This window comes from Hirundo rustica, chromosome 29 (assembly GCF_015227805.2).
Source record: "Hirundo rustica isolate bHirRus1 chromosome 29, bHirRus1.pri.v3, whole genome shotgun sequence".
Taxonomy (NCBI): domain Eukaryota; kingdom Metazoa; phylum Chordata; class Aves; order Passeriformes; family Hirundinidae; genus Hirundo; species Hirundo rustica.
The window spans coordinates 1361254-1375685 of NC_053478.1; the positions used below are offsets into that span (position 1 = coordinate 1361254).

The 14432-nt window shown below is 55.6% G+C and overlaps 1 protein-coding gene across 2 annotated transcripts; it reads left to right on the forward strand.

Annotated features, from left to right (window-relative positions):
• Positions 1-2461: 2461 nt before the first annotated feature.
• PLEKHO1 (pleckstrin homology domain containing O1) lies at positions 2462-14257 on the forward strand. Of its 2 annotated transcripts, XM_040088245.2 has the most exons (7): positions 2631-2725; positions 3587-3733; positions 10548-10688; positions 10918-11022; positions 11793-11894; positions 12201-12970; positions 13077-14256. In XM_040088245.2, exons 1-6 carry the CDS (start codon positions 2699-2701, stop codon positions 12966-12968), a joined length of 1290 nt encoding a protein of 429 aa, XP_039944179.1. In that variant the 5' UTR covers positions 2631-2698; the 3' UTR covers positions 12969-12970; positions 13077-14256. The 2 variants fall into 2 exon arrangements, with proteins under 2 accessions (XP_039944178.1, XP_039944179.1); XM_040088244.2 differs by having other exon boundaries at positions 2462-2725; positions 12201-14257.
• The last annotated feature ends 175 nt before the right edge of the window (positions 14258-14432 follow it).

A 14432-nucleotide genomic window follows, 5' to 3' on the forward strand; every position in this document is an offset into this window, starting at 1 on the left:
TTCCCTTTCCCGATGCCACAAGGTGCAGTTACAGCCTGAGCCTCCTCGAGAGCTTTTGCTCCCCTCCAGGACCACACCAAAGAACCCACAAGTGCGTTTCCAGCTCTGCTCCCTGGCCTCTAATCAGTACTTGATTGGGAATTAACAAGCCAGATCAAATGAAATGAGCTCCTAAATCCCTGGGAATTATCTTGGCATCACAACTAAGTCCTGTTGATGGGGGAGAGAGCAAAGCCCTGCAGGGAGGAGGGGACCTGGCCCTGGGGGTCCTGGGCAGCTCCTGGGGGAAGAAGAGAGGAGAGAACACAACCTGTGCTGGGGGGTGGTTCTCTGCCCCCAGCTAGGGGTGGAACTGGGTGGACACCTGTACAGTGAATTTTTTGGTGAGTTTTGGGTTGTTGGGACAGGCAGAGCCACCGGTGAATTCCCCCTTACAGGTGACTCAGGTCTCTGAGAGCCTGGGACCTCAACAGAGGGGAGCTGAGTCACAGGAGGCAGAGGATCCTGGGCAGCCCCCTGCCCCATCCACTCCTCCAGCAGCCCCTTTCCCAGACACCAACGCTGTAATTATCGTCAGAGACACAGAAGAGCACGTGTCCTAATTAAACTCTGCTCGCCTTCCAGGCAGCAGCTTCACACTTGATATCCAGAGGCAAAATGCTGCGTGTGGGATGTTAAATACGGAAATAAACCAAGAGTTTGCTGATCTGCTCTGCAAGACGACGCGATTTTGGCAGCTGTTTATCGGGGATCGGCACAAGGAGCAGCTACAGCATGAGGGCCAGGGGTAGCAAAGGGACGATGTGAACATGAGACACACAAACAAACCTCGGAGAGAATTTTCATTCTGCTCACGGGGCTGGGGATGAGCAGCTGCCCAAACCATCTCAGCTGTCCCATCGGTGAGCAGCCTCCAGGCTCAGGCTCGCTGCTGGAAGCGCAGCCGCCTGTCCGCGGTACAGAAATGGGAGATGGGTTCCCTCCTCTCTCCTTCCTTCCATGTAAACTGTTGATGTTTGCAGCTCTGAATCACTCGGTCACATCCTTCACAGCGTGACTCACTGTCGCGCTGTCAGAGCAGCCGGAGGGTTCCAACTGCGGCTGAATCCCTGCTCCCGGGGACGGGGAGGTGTGTGCAGGTGCGTTACCTGCTGTGGTTTCGGGGCAACTTCCCTGGCACCAGAGGACGTTTTTGGGAAGAGCGTGGGCCCTGGATCCAAAGGACATGACAGAGCTGTCCTACTGCCACCAGCACTGTGCCATCTGGTATTGGCCATCAGCTCTGTGGGTCCTGGCCACCAAAACCAGGATGTGAGCAAGGACAAGTCTGGTCGGTAGGCAAAATGTCATGAAATAAACTGGCAGGTTCTGTGGTGTCCCAGGAATACACTGGGAGCTCTGGGCAGTGGCTCATCTGTCCCTCTGCCATCAGCCTGGACCAAGCTTTGGCCACGTGAGGTAAAAAGGGGAAACTGAGGCACGGAGATGGCAAATCCCGGTCCTGGGCTCCACGGAGTTCAGGGTTGCACAGGCACAGGATGAAAAGGCAACCCCTGGAATTTGGTGTAGAGAGTGACTTGTGTCTGTGCCAGGTATTCTCAGGTATCCAGTGCATCCACAGCTCATGGCAAAAAATAACAATGCTTAGAAATGGGATACAAACACTCACAGAGGCTCTGGGAATACTCCACTATCCAAGTACATCCCTAGGACTCTGTGTGCATTAATTCCAGAGTACTGGGGTGAAACTCCAACTTGAAATCAGGGGTGGGGAATGTTGTCCAGTGATGGGATGGACCATAAAGCTGGGATGGGATGGACACTGTCATTGGAAAGCTGATCCACTGATGGATGATGGATCAATCTATTTCTGGACAGAACCATTTTCTCCTTTCTCTACTTTTTCCCTCTACCTCACTCATTTCTGATCTGTGACCTCAGTCCCACACTCAGACTGTTCTGGACTTGCACAATATGAAGGAGACAGATAAAATAAGCCAAAAAAGGGCATATTTTAGAAGCTGAGCGTCGCCTCACTTTTGGAAGCCATGCTCTGAATCCAACCGAATCCCGGCCGTCAGACCCTCCGTGCTGGAAGCGACCCCTTCCCTCAACCCCCTCCCCAAGAAAATCTCCCAGCTTCTCTCTCCAAAGGAATTTCTTCACACTTTAGGGGAGAAAAACCCCTCCCAAAGTGCCACCCGGCTGCTTTTCCCTCTCCTAGGAAGTTTTCCCGGCGACCCATGACACCGCCGGGAAGGCGGCTGGACCCCGCCGGGGACACCAAGCGAGGCACGGCAGTCCCCGCGCCCGCTGCCCCCGTGTCCCCCCGGGTGAGTCAGAGAGACAAAGAAGAAAAAAACCCTCGTGGGCTGCGATTCGCCCCGTGCCGCGAACCCCGACGTCACGGCGGCGCGGCTATAGATGGAGCTCGGGAGCCCGGCGCAGCCCGGCGCAGCCCCCCGAGCTGCGGGATGGTGGCGGCGGGGGGGGACGCGGCGGAGGAGCTGGCGATGGCTCAGAGAGCCGGACCGGGCGCCGTGTAACGGGAGAGGGCCCTGAGACACGCGGGGAGAAGGCAGAGCGGATCGCGGGCGCAGCGCCGGGTGTTCCCCCGCACCAGGAGCCCCCTCTGCGACCGCCCCCCTCCCTCCCTCCCTCCCCCGCCCCAAATCGCCTCCGAGAGTATCAAGGAAGGATGAAAAAAAATAATTCTGCAAAAAGGGTGAGTAGACACTCGGTTCTTCGCCGGGGCAAGGCAGGGTGAGGGTGAGCTCCTGGGTGTTTTGGGGAGGTGGAGGGGGGTTTGTCTTTCCGGGGCCGGTTGTTCGCTTCGCATCTGCTTTCCCCCCGCAAAAAAAAAAAAAAAAAAAAAAAGCGCACGGACCCCGAAGCGGATCCAAAGAGACCCAAAGGCTGCGCCCGGCCCTGCTCCTGCCCCAGCGCCCCTCCTGCCTCCCGCAGCCGCCACAGACGACTGGGGGATGTAGGCAGGCAGTTTTCATCTTGGAACACAAGGAAACGATAAAATCCGGCCGCACCATCAATCCGTCGCTCTTCGCCGTGTTGTGTGCTGCACCCAGCGATGTCTCATCGCTGCCTGCAGAGACACCTCCGATATAAACCAACCATAGATTTCACCTCTTGGATTAATTGCTCATTTAAAAAAAGAAATAAATTAAAATAAAATTTAAAAAAAAAAGCTCCGAAATGCAATTTTCACCGCAGTAAGAAAACCCAGCTGGTTCAGATTCCGCCCATCCCCCTTCCCGTTCCCCTTTCCATGGGTAAATGCCCGCTGGATGAGGCGATAGAGACACCGGCCTGTCTTATATAACCGGGGAGGGAACCCTGCCCGCTCCTCGCAGCGTCCTCCCGGTGCTGCCGCTTCGTGCCCGCAGCACAAAAATCCCCGTGGAGTGACCCCGGGGAAGGACTCGGTCCCGGCGTCGGCGGAGACAGGGGCCGGAGGGAGGGGGAGACAAAAGTTGGGCAAAGAGAGAGGGGAGGGGGGAGAAAAGGAGCGTAAAACCAAGAATAATCCCGTTTTTCTCCCCCCATTTTCTTCCCTCTCGCTTTGTGTTAGGGGCACCAGGATGGAAACCAGCAACCTGTGCAGCCGGAGAAGGTCGGCTGGGTGCGGAAATTTTGCGGGAAAGGCATTTTTAGGGAAATCTGGAAAAACCGTTATGTGGTTCTGAAGGGAGATCAGCTTTACATCTCGGAGAAGGAGGTAGGATCGGTTTCAGTTTCCTTTCCCATCCCCCCTTCGTCTCTTTGCATATGAAAGGCGCAGCCCCGGCCCTTCCCAGCGCCCCTCCAGCGCCAGCCAGGCCGGGGAGGTTCCTCGGGGGTTTCTCCTCTCCCCGGGCTGGCGCCGGCGGGACCCGGCCGGGGTCGGGGTCGGTGTCGGCTCTGACAGCGATTCTCCCAGACAGCTCTGCTGGGAGACATTTTCCCGGCGTGGAGACACGAAAGGATTCACTTAGCGAGAGTTAAGCCCTCTTTCCGCCGCGGCGACAGCAATGCCGGCTCCCTTCTGTGCCTGTCGTCCGTCCTTGAGCCTAACACTGCCTTGTTCCCACCTGCTCGCTCTCTGTTTGGAAATAACTCCACTCTCGCAACTGGAATCCAGCCATTTACCGGTCGATCTCTTGTATTTTTCCCCGATGCCAAGAGGAGAACGGGGAGATTTCACCCCGGCTCCACATCCTGTTGTAACTCGTGCCCCCTCCGCTGCCCCTCATCTCCTTGCTGGGCTTTGGGGTTTAACGTGTGGTGTTGACATCGGAGGTAATCGGATGTGACTGTCAGGCTGAGCCGGCACCTGGCTGTCCTTGCACGCCCCCCCCCTGTGCTTTTTGTCTCCATAAATCCATCAGGGAGAACTCCCCAGGCCAGAGCCCTCCTCCCTCCTGTCCCCTGTCACATCCCAGAGCGGCACTGGGCAGAGCGGTGCCCACAGCAGGCATGGGGTTGCTCCAGCTCAGGGAATTTGGGATAAAAAGCCTGGTCTCTCTGGGTTTCCCCCCTCACTGGAGGTAATTTCCTGACAGACCGTGGCTGGATGCCCGGCCTGGCTCTGTCAGCACCTGGAGAGAGGAAGGGACAATTTGATTTAAGGCTGGTTGAGCCATGGACATGGCACGGGCAGAGGGTCAGGGCTTGTTATGAAATGGCCTAAAAAGCGGACTGAATGCCCAGGCTGTGCTGAGCTGCTTGCTGGCATTCCAGAGCTTGTTCCCATCAACCTCCTGGCTGCTTCAGAGCCAGAGAGAAACACAGAACAGGCAATAGATGTCCAGGTAGCTACAGATCAAATCCAGGTGTGCTGGGAGCCCAAGAGAGGGATGAGGCTGGAGGAGCCACACGGAGCCTGTTCTGAACAAGAAGCTCTTGTGTTTGTGTTTCATAGGGGGGAAAAAACTCACAGCTGGGGCCCGAGGCAGTCCCCGGGCTCCGTGTGTGTGTGTGAGGGACCATAAATAACACGCAGCAGCCGCTGCTGAGGCTTTATATGGAAGAATCTGTGGCCGGCGGAGATGCGGTCGCAGAGATGACATCTGGCGCTGGTGTGTGCTGAGGTGACTCTGTGCTGGCCGTGGAGGTGACACGTGGTGCTGGTGTGCACCGAGGTGACTCGGTGCCCGTGGCACAGGGGGGTCTGGCATCCTGGGGGTCTCATTGTAGGGAATCCCGAGGGGTTCCTGGTGAGGTGTCCCAAGATTTCCTGCTCAGAGAGTCTCAATGCGTGGTGCGGGGTTTGATGCCAACCAGAGAATCAGCGCTTTGCAAAGCCAGGACCCCTTCCAGGCCCCAGGGAAGGCCCACGTGTGGCTCCAAGCTCTGCTGTTTCCTGGCAGCTTGTCTCATGCTCAGCAGCTGCTCCAGAGGTGCTTCTGCAGGTGAAGCCACATTCCCGGCTCTCCCCACCATCTCGGAGCAGAAAGGGTTAAATGCCAAGGCTCCTGGAAGCTCCTTGGCTCTGCCATGTGCTCATTAAACGAATTCTAACCAGACATTTATTTACTTTTGCCTGAATTTCTCCATCTGGGATGCAGGGCAATGAATCCCATCTCCCCAAAGCATGTGGGGAAGGGGAATTGTCTGTGCCACACCGGGATCCCTCGGGAACTCTGCTGGCTTGGGGCAGGTGTCGATGCTGCACGAAGAGACCTTGGAATAGAGCTGCTCAGAGCTGAGCATGGGCTGAGGTCTGGAATGGGGAGATTTCCGAAGTTCAAACTAAGAAAATCCCATCGATATCCACGCTGATCCCTCCTGGGAATCTGTGTGCTTTCCCAGTTGTCTGTCTAGGACTGGGCTTGCCGGTCAGAGAACCAGCCCTGATTATACAGTTTTGTCAGGAGAATTTGGGAATGCCTGATAGGAGCCTGGGCTTCTCCCTGGCAGAGCCAAGTCTGTAAGGAGAGGAAATGTAGTTTTTCAGCCCAGCTGATGTTAAATGCCTAACAGGGTGTCTGAGTTCTGCCCTTTGAAAGCTGTGGGACTGGTCTGACACCTCCCGAAATGGGAGCTTGAGGCTCCGGCCGTGCTCACTCTGCTCCCACACGGTTGCTGAACTCCGTGAACTCACACCAAAATCCTCGGTTATTCAGCGTTTGGTCATCGGCCAAAACCAGCTCTGTAGAGATGAGCTGCAGCGGGCTGAGCTCTGCTGAGCACACCACCACCTCCTTAGCTCGCTCTTGCATTCTTTCCCCTCGCTCTCCTCACGACGGTCCCTCCCCCCGGCACATTTCTGGGAATTGTTCCCTGTTCCTGGCCCGGCTTTGTCCCTGCCAGTGCCGCGGAGCCTGACACAGCCGGGCTCGGCACTTCCTCGCAGGAAGCCGGGGGCTGCCGGACAGCTCGAGTCCGGGTGACGAGGGGGATGAGGAAACGTTTCTCTTGAGCATTGCCTTGTTTGCTCCCAAAGCCATCGGCTCAATTAGCACAAGAGCACTCGAGGAGGTGCCTGTGCTCGGTTCCAGCTCGGCACAGCCGGCGAGGGGGCTGGCGGTGTGTTTGCAAACTCGGTTCTCTAATGCTCCGTGGGGTGTTTGCCCTCAGTGAGTGCCGCTGTACGCAGCACCGTGGGATTTTTGGGGAGGAATTCTTCCCTGTGAGGGTGGGGAGGTCCTGGCACGGGCTGCTCGGAGAAGCTGTGGTTGCCCCATCCCTGGAAGTGTCCAAGACCAGGTTGGATGGGGCTTGGAGCAATCTGGGCTAGTGGAAGGTGTCCCTGCCATGAATTAGATGAGCTCTAACAAGTCACAGTTCAGTGATTCTGTGGGTCCTGTGTCTCTGGTAGTGACTCCTTGGAGAAGGGACTGAAGCAGCCACGTCCTGCCACCATCCCCTCATCAGCTCCGAGCAGCGACCTGGCCATGACAGGGACTGGACAGTCCTTGTCACATGCATGGACATCCCTGTCCCAGTGACAGCCTGGCATCCGCCGGGTCTGCAGGAAGCTCTGGGCCTTGCTGAAGTAGAACTGCTCAGCTGGAGGAAGTGAAACTTCGGTCGCAGCCTGAAAGGGGAACTGTCTGTCCCAAAGCTGCCCATGTTTGGGTGTTTGGCTGCACTGAGAGTCTGGAGGTTTCTGGTTACATCCACTGAGTGTCCCGTGGGTGCCTTACACTGGGTGTCTTGTGATTTTCTGTACCTTCTGCATTTTTCCCACTGTGGCAGGGAACTGCTCAAGCAAAACCTCACCGAACATCCCAGGCTGGCGTGACCGAGCACCTACCCTGCCCCTCCGTGCATGGTTTGGCCCCAAAACACAGCCCTGACCTGAGTCCAGGAGGTTCAGAGTCACTGCAGTTGGCGAGGAAATTCAAACTCTAAGCAGTGAGACTCTCAAGGGTGGTTAATTAACCCAGGTCAGAAACCCTCTCATTGCAACGAGCCTTCCTATGGGACCTTTGGAAGCACAACCAGCTGTGACCCTCTGGGCAGGGGATTTGGGTGCTGTGGTTGGTGTTCTGACCCATTACGTGCCCACAGTCCCCCACATTTCGGGGCATAGGGAGTGCAGGGTGCCCCTGGGGCCAGCCCGGACGGGCAGCAGCTGCGAGGGAAGGAGTGCAAGGAATGCAGCTCCTCTCCTCGCATCCCAGCAGCGTCAGCAGTGTCAGCCTTGGCACAGGCAGTGACACCCTGAGCAGGGGCAGCTGCCAGGGGTGCGGGGCTGCAGAGAAACGTTCCCTGCTCTGGGGATGGGGGATGCTTCTGATTCCTTTTCTGTGCCTCAGTTTCCCTTCCCTCACCTGGCCACAGGTAGGAGCCAGGTGGAACCGTGGGGCAAGGTTGTTTTGCCTGCCTCGAATGGGTACAACTCAACAGCACTGCCAGCAGACAGCCAGGGCAGCACCTGCTGGGATTGATTCACCTTAATCCTTCCAATCCTGAGCTCCTCACAGGGCACAGAGAGCAGGACCCACCTGACCAGTGAGGCCCTGAGATCCCTCAATCCTTAAGCCCTTGGCAGCTGTAGGGAGAAGGAAAGATCTGCTGGAAACCTCCCAGGGAATGGTTTGGCCAAAATCAACCGTCAACCTCTTGCTTCATCCCTTCCTACTGAGAACTGAGACCAGGGCCGCTTCCTCCTGGGCACTGCCAGGGTGCTGGGACACATCCAGCCAAGTGCTCTTTGGAGAAGCCTGGAAGTTTTGATTTGTACAGCCCCTGTCTCACTGAGAACGTGGAGGAGGTGACACCCTGCAGGTTTGTCACCCACCTGCAATTAACACAGTGAGTGGTGACAGTGACACAGTGATTTCAGCTCTGTTGGCCACACGGTCCCAGAAGGCCTGTGGCTCCTCGGGAGCTGGTTTTATCCTGTTTTCATGTAGAATAACCTGAGTCCTTGGCCTCTCCTACCTCTGAGGCTGCTCTGAGCTGCCTCTCATGTCACCACCTCCCTCCTTCTGGCCTCAGGAGCTCCCACAAAGGAGCTGGCAAGAGCCTTTGGAGTTGTCTTTCACCTTCCTTCTCTCTAGTTTCTCTCTCCACACACTGAATACTGTTACATGAGCATGAGGGGGGGCTCAGCTGGCCATGCCCCTTGTGAGACACCCACTGTTCTTCCCGTGCCCCCTGGAATTCCTGTGCCACCACAGCCACCTGCTCCAGGCTGCTGCTGACCCTCTTCCCCCCAGGAATCCCACTGCGGATGTTGCTTCTTCCCAGTTTTAAGCATTTTATAACGGGTCATACACAGGGCCAGGATCCCCTGAGCATTTCCCAGTGCAGTGTCAGAGCCCTGGCTCCTGCCATTCCGAGGTGTTCAAAGGACAAGCTGCACCTGCAGGGTGTTTGTCTGAACCAAAGACAACTGCTCTGTCCTGCAGCCTCCTGGGGATACTCCTAGAGGAAGGAGGTTGAGTCCCCAGCTGGTCGAGCTCTGCAGGGGAAGGGGAGGGCTGGGGAAGCCCCGGTGACCCACATGAGCAAACATCTGGAGCAAGAGCTCTGGTCTCAGCCACAGAGCACAGCTGGGGGCTCGGAGGGGGATCGGCTTTTCCTGCTGCAAATGAGTCGGGCACAATTCAGCTGAGGTTCTTGGAAAGAGGTGGATTGCAGGATGGGAGCGGGAAGAGATCAAAGCCGATTAGCGGCGTGTAGGGAGGATGTGCAGCCAGACAGTCTCTGCTATCACACCCAGACACGGCGGATGTGTCACAAGCAGGAACCAGCTCCGGGCCATCAGGTATGGCAGTGCCAGTGATTGTCCTGTATCCTGGGACACATTAAGGAGCACAAGGATGAAGGGTAGAGGGGAACTGCTGTCATCAGGCAGGGCCAGATGGTCAGTTTATCCTGGTTAGGAAGCTGGTTTAGTCACCCTCTTTGATTAAATTCTATGGAAGAATCACGGGGAGTTCCTTCAGTGCTTCCCAAAACTGTGGAGGAAATGTATGAAATGGGGTGGAGTCCCTTCAGGAAATCCAAGGGCTCAGACCTCACCACCATCTGCCTTCCCAGCACCTGAGTTACACGCCCTCCACCGCCGCTGGTGCAGCCTGGCATGACTGGCTGGAGTCGGATTAAGCAGATGGAAGTGGATTTGATCCTGCTGCAGTGTCTGTTGATATGCAAACCCGAGCTGTCTCCCAGCCCAGTTTCCCAATTCCTCGTGTTTACCATGGAGGAGCAGAGCTTCCCTGCTGTAGGAGTGGGACTGAAGATGGTGCATTAGGAGAGCGATGAAGAGGAAGGGTTCAGACAGCTTTGCCATTTCCCCTTTGCTCCAAGTTTCCCCGAGGAATGGCACCATCAGATCAGCATCCAGACCCCTGTGTGCCCCTAGATCCCTGCCTGTCCCCCAGTGCAGCCACAGCCTCAGTGACCCTGCGCAAGCTCCACCTTTAATCTGAGCCTCTGTGGCACTGATCCATCCCCACGTACCTGTCACACCACAGCAGTGCAGAGTGTTGGGGAACGGACCTGGAGAATGGGAGATCTTGTAAAGTGCTCACTCAAGGACACTGAGAGCCTCGTGACAGCCTAGCAGCCCCTGCCCTGGGTGCTGGGTTCTGCCCACAGCCCCCTTCCAGGGCTGGGGCTCAGCGTCATGTCCACACTCTGGGTCTGGCCGTGTTTCCCCTGGAGCCAGCTGCCAGCACAGGGTAAGAAATAGGAAATGCTGATCCTTCTTCACTGCACCTCTTGCTCTGCTATCTACAGAGAATAATTGTCCCTCTGAACCAGGGACAAGAGCCCACCTTCTCCTGCACTTCTCACCTCCACCCAGCACACAGGGCCCTCTCCTTGTGGCCGGGGTAAATCCTGCACATTTTGAGGGTCCACAAGCAGGACTGCTGTGTCTGATCACACCTGCATGACTGTTCAGCCTGGCACCAGTAACTCTGGGGGTAGAAGAGGCAGGAATTAACCTGGCAAAGTGTGGTTTTCTTGCTGTCTTTTAAATATGCTCCCTCATTCCAGAAAAGACAAGTCGAAACCCTCATGTTGAAATCCTGGATGGCTGGAGCAGTAGAGCCTGGCATCTGCAAAGCTCTAATTTCCTTGCCGTTTTGCAGGTAAAAGATGAAAAAAACATCCAGGAAATGTTTGACCTGAGCGACTATGAGAAATGTGAAGAGCTCCGGAAGTCCAAAAGTAGAAGCAAAAAGAACCACAGCAAATTTACCCTCTCGCACTCCAGGCAGCCTGGAAACACGGTGTGTGGGGCTTGCCCAGATGCAGCCAGCCCAAGAGCCACTGGCTCCAGGGGTGGGCAGGGATGTGGATGGTGCTGGGGGATGCAGGGAAGGGAGGGATGTAGATGGTCCTGGGGTTTGCTGTGTGGGGCAAACAGGGTTGGAGGTTCAGCTCTGCTTTGCCTTTTCTGTAGAGGCCAGGGCCCATCTGTGTGAGTTCCAGCATTGACTTGAATTCCCTCTTTTGCAGGCACCAAATCTGATCTTCCTGGCTGTGAGTCCAGAAGAGAAAGAGTCCTGGATTAACGCCCTCAACTCTGCGATCACACGCGCTAAAAACCGGATCTTGGACGAGGTGAGCGGGATTCAGGCTGAGCCCCGGCTCCCGTGTCTTAGCCCGGGTGAAAGTCTGAGACTGCTGGGAACAGCCTTGTCACAAAGTGTCTCCAGCAGAGCTCCTCCTGCTCCTCAAGGGAAGTGTGAAAGTCCCAGTTACACAAAGCAGCTTCTGCCAGGAAAAATAACAGGGCAGCCCCAGTTCGGCCTCCTCCTGGGGTCACAGGGTGTGCTCAGAACGCCAGGTGAGCTGGCAGAGGCAGGTCAGGGTGAGCATTCCCACACAGTTTCCTTCAGTGTGAAGGAGAACCTACCTGGAGCAGGCTGTGGCCTTACTCCAGGGCTGACTCTCACATTAATGTTTCATGGCAACCCTTTCTCAGCTCAGACCTGTTTCAGATCTCCTGTTCACACTCGGCTTCCCACAGCGCCGTGGCGCTGCCAGGAGGCTCCTTCCTCTCCTGGATGGCGGCACAGAGCCTGTAGTGAAGGAAATCCAAGGTCAGACTATGGGAGAGGCTTTAGAGCAGGAAGCAGCACAGCAAACACCAGGAGAGATGGATTCCAGGAGAGTCTGTCACAGGAGCCTTTGCCAACAGGTTCAGTTGTCAGGAATGACTTGAGCAGATGTAATCCCATCACAGAACAGAGGGGAGAGATCAGGCGAACACGGGGTCACTTCCCAGGCTGGACTCCCACACCCCATTCCCTGCCAGTCTCCTCCTGCTTAGAGCTCCAGGAGCTGGGAATGGCCCGTGTTCCATGCTCACAGCCTGTGTCACCCTGCAGGTCACCGTTGAAGAGGACAGTTTCCTTGCCCATCCGACGCGTGACAGAGCCAAGATCCAGCACTCCCGGCGCCCTCCCACGCGGGGTCACCTCATGGCTGTGGTAGGTACAACCAAGCCCAGACACCTGCTTGGCTGAAATTCCCTGGAAGTGTTCTGTTTGTAAGTGCAAGGAGAGCTGGTGTTGGAGCTCCATCCTGGACTGAGAGTTGCCATAAGGACAGCTCTGGGTCGTCAGCTCTCATCCTCTGTCCCCATGAACCACTGCACTGTGCAAACCCAGACCCTGTCACTGAGTGAGGGAGCATTCCTCACTGTCCCTGTAGCGTGTGTATCCGCAGTGCAGAGACCCTTGGGAGCAGGGGCGGCCATTCTGGTGCCAACTCAGCTCTGCTTTCTGCTCCTCCAGGCATCTACCTCAACCTCCGACGGAATGCTGACCCTTGACCTGATCCAGGAGGAAGACGCCTCTCCGGAGGAGCACGGCACCTGCGAGGAGAGTTTCCGGGTGGATCTGGACAAGTCCGTGGCACACCTCACTGCCGGGCGGCGCCGCTCGGACTCGGAGAACACCAAGTCGTCGGAGAAAGGGCGGACGGGGAGCCTCCCGCGACAGGAGGTGACCTCGTGGGACAGAGCTGGGCAGCGCAAGGACTCCTTTGACAAAGGGACCATGTACACGCCGCAGGTCCCCAAAAAGCTCTCGCACTCAGAAAAGAATAAATGTGCCTCCATGGAAGAAATCCTGTCCCGACGGGACTCTTCCACGCACCGGGCTGTGCTGAGGAAGGGGCTGGAGGCTCATTTTGCCTCGGCAGAGCCGGAGCAGCTGTCCCGGATACAGGAACTGGTTGCACTGAAACTGGAAAAAACTCAGGAACTGCTGACGGAGGTGAAGGGCTACGGGGAAGGCAAGAGAAAGACCAAGGACTCCAACACCAGCACCACCATCACCACCACATCTTCTTCCTCATCATCTTCCAAGTCGGACTCTGAAAGGATTCTGCAGGAATCTGAGAGGCTGCTGGGGGAGGCTTCCTCCACCTGGAGCCAAGCCAAGAGGGTGCTGCAGGAGATCAAAGAGCTGAGGGACCTGTACAAACAGTTTGAGCTGCAGCAGTCAGACTCGAAGCCCAAACAGAGCTCACAGTCGCAGTTTAGGAAGAGCATGATGTGAAGGCAAGCCTTGGGATGGGAGGGAGGGACCGGGGAGGGCGGCCATCTGGTCTTTTTTTTTGGTTTTGGGTTTTTTTTTGTTTTTTTTAATTATTATTATTATTTGCAGTGTTCAAAAGAGTGAAAAGGTGCCTGTTCTCACCCAAAATTTGCTTCTCAAAGCTTGGACCCTTCCTTTTCTCCATCGCATCCCCTGATGAATCAACCCAGCGTTCCAATAAATCAGTTGCAGTTTATACCTCCTCTGTAAGAGCTCCCTTTGCACTGCAGGCCCCAGCTCCTGTCATGCCCCAAGGACAGGAGTCAGCACTGGTCACTGGTTCCCAGGAACTGCCTGGAGCATCCCATGGGGTGTAGCTGGATGAGCCCTGGCATTGCTGCTCTCATGTCTGGGCTGTGCCCCAAATTACATTTCTTTCACTGGGACACTTGCCCTGTTCCCTCTCAGAAATAAATGACATTAAAAGGTAAAAAAAGGTGTCCATCCCCACCACTGGCTGGAAGTCCCCATTATCCAGGAACTCTCCTGAAGATGTGGGAAGTCCAGGCTGGTCTCCAGTGTTACACAGGCCATTGAGGCATTTGCTGGGTGCAGTTTGCAGAGCTCTGTCCTGGCACAGTCCCCATGAAAGCTTAGGGGTTAGCAGCTGTTATTTTGGGGTGCCCCTCCGGAAGGGCAGCAGCAACATGATCCATATCCACCCTGATCCTGTCAGGCTATGAATGCTTCCCAGACCCCCCTGTCCCCGAGCAGTGGGAGGTGGCAGCAATGTGTCTTCCCTTCTGTGCAACCAGAGGATCAAAGCCTTGGATTTGACAGCCCACACAGGCAGTTGAAGGGGGTTGGACTTTTCCATTCTCATTTCTCTCTCTTTTTTTTTTTTTTTTTTTTTTTTTTTTAACCTTTTCTTTGAGCTGAAAAATCAGGGGGTGTGTGCAGGAGCCAGACACCACAAGCCAGTGGCAGTTTTGGTAGGTTTGCCTTGCTCTCTCAGGTGTCACAGTCAGACAGCAGCAGGCTCTGCTTGGGCTGCCCAAGATGTGAATCAGCCCTGCTGGAATGAAAGCTGAGCCCGGAGCAGAGCTCAGATCCTCGGCTCAAGGGCTGGTTCAGCTTTCACACCCACGAGCAGGACGTGGCTGTGTCTCACAAGTTCACTCATGGTAACATCCAACTCTGTTCCTTGTTTTTTAAAAGGAAACCTAATTCCCTTACCTACATGGCAAATCGTCCACAAAAATATTAAACCCACAGAGTTACTTCCTGGTTGTGCTTGGTGTTTTCTCTTTCCTTTCCTGGCTGCAATGACAAGATTTTTTAAATGAAAGAAAAAATAAAACTAAACCCCAAACCTTTCTCAATGAGTTTGGCTTAACCAGACTCCAGTGACACTTCCAGGGATAACTTCCAGTGCCTTTCCATGTTGATGAACTGGATTGCTCCACAAAGCTTTTTGCAAGGAAC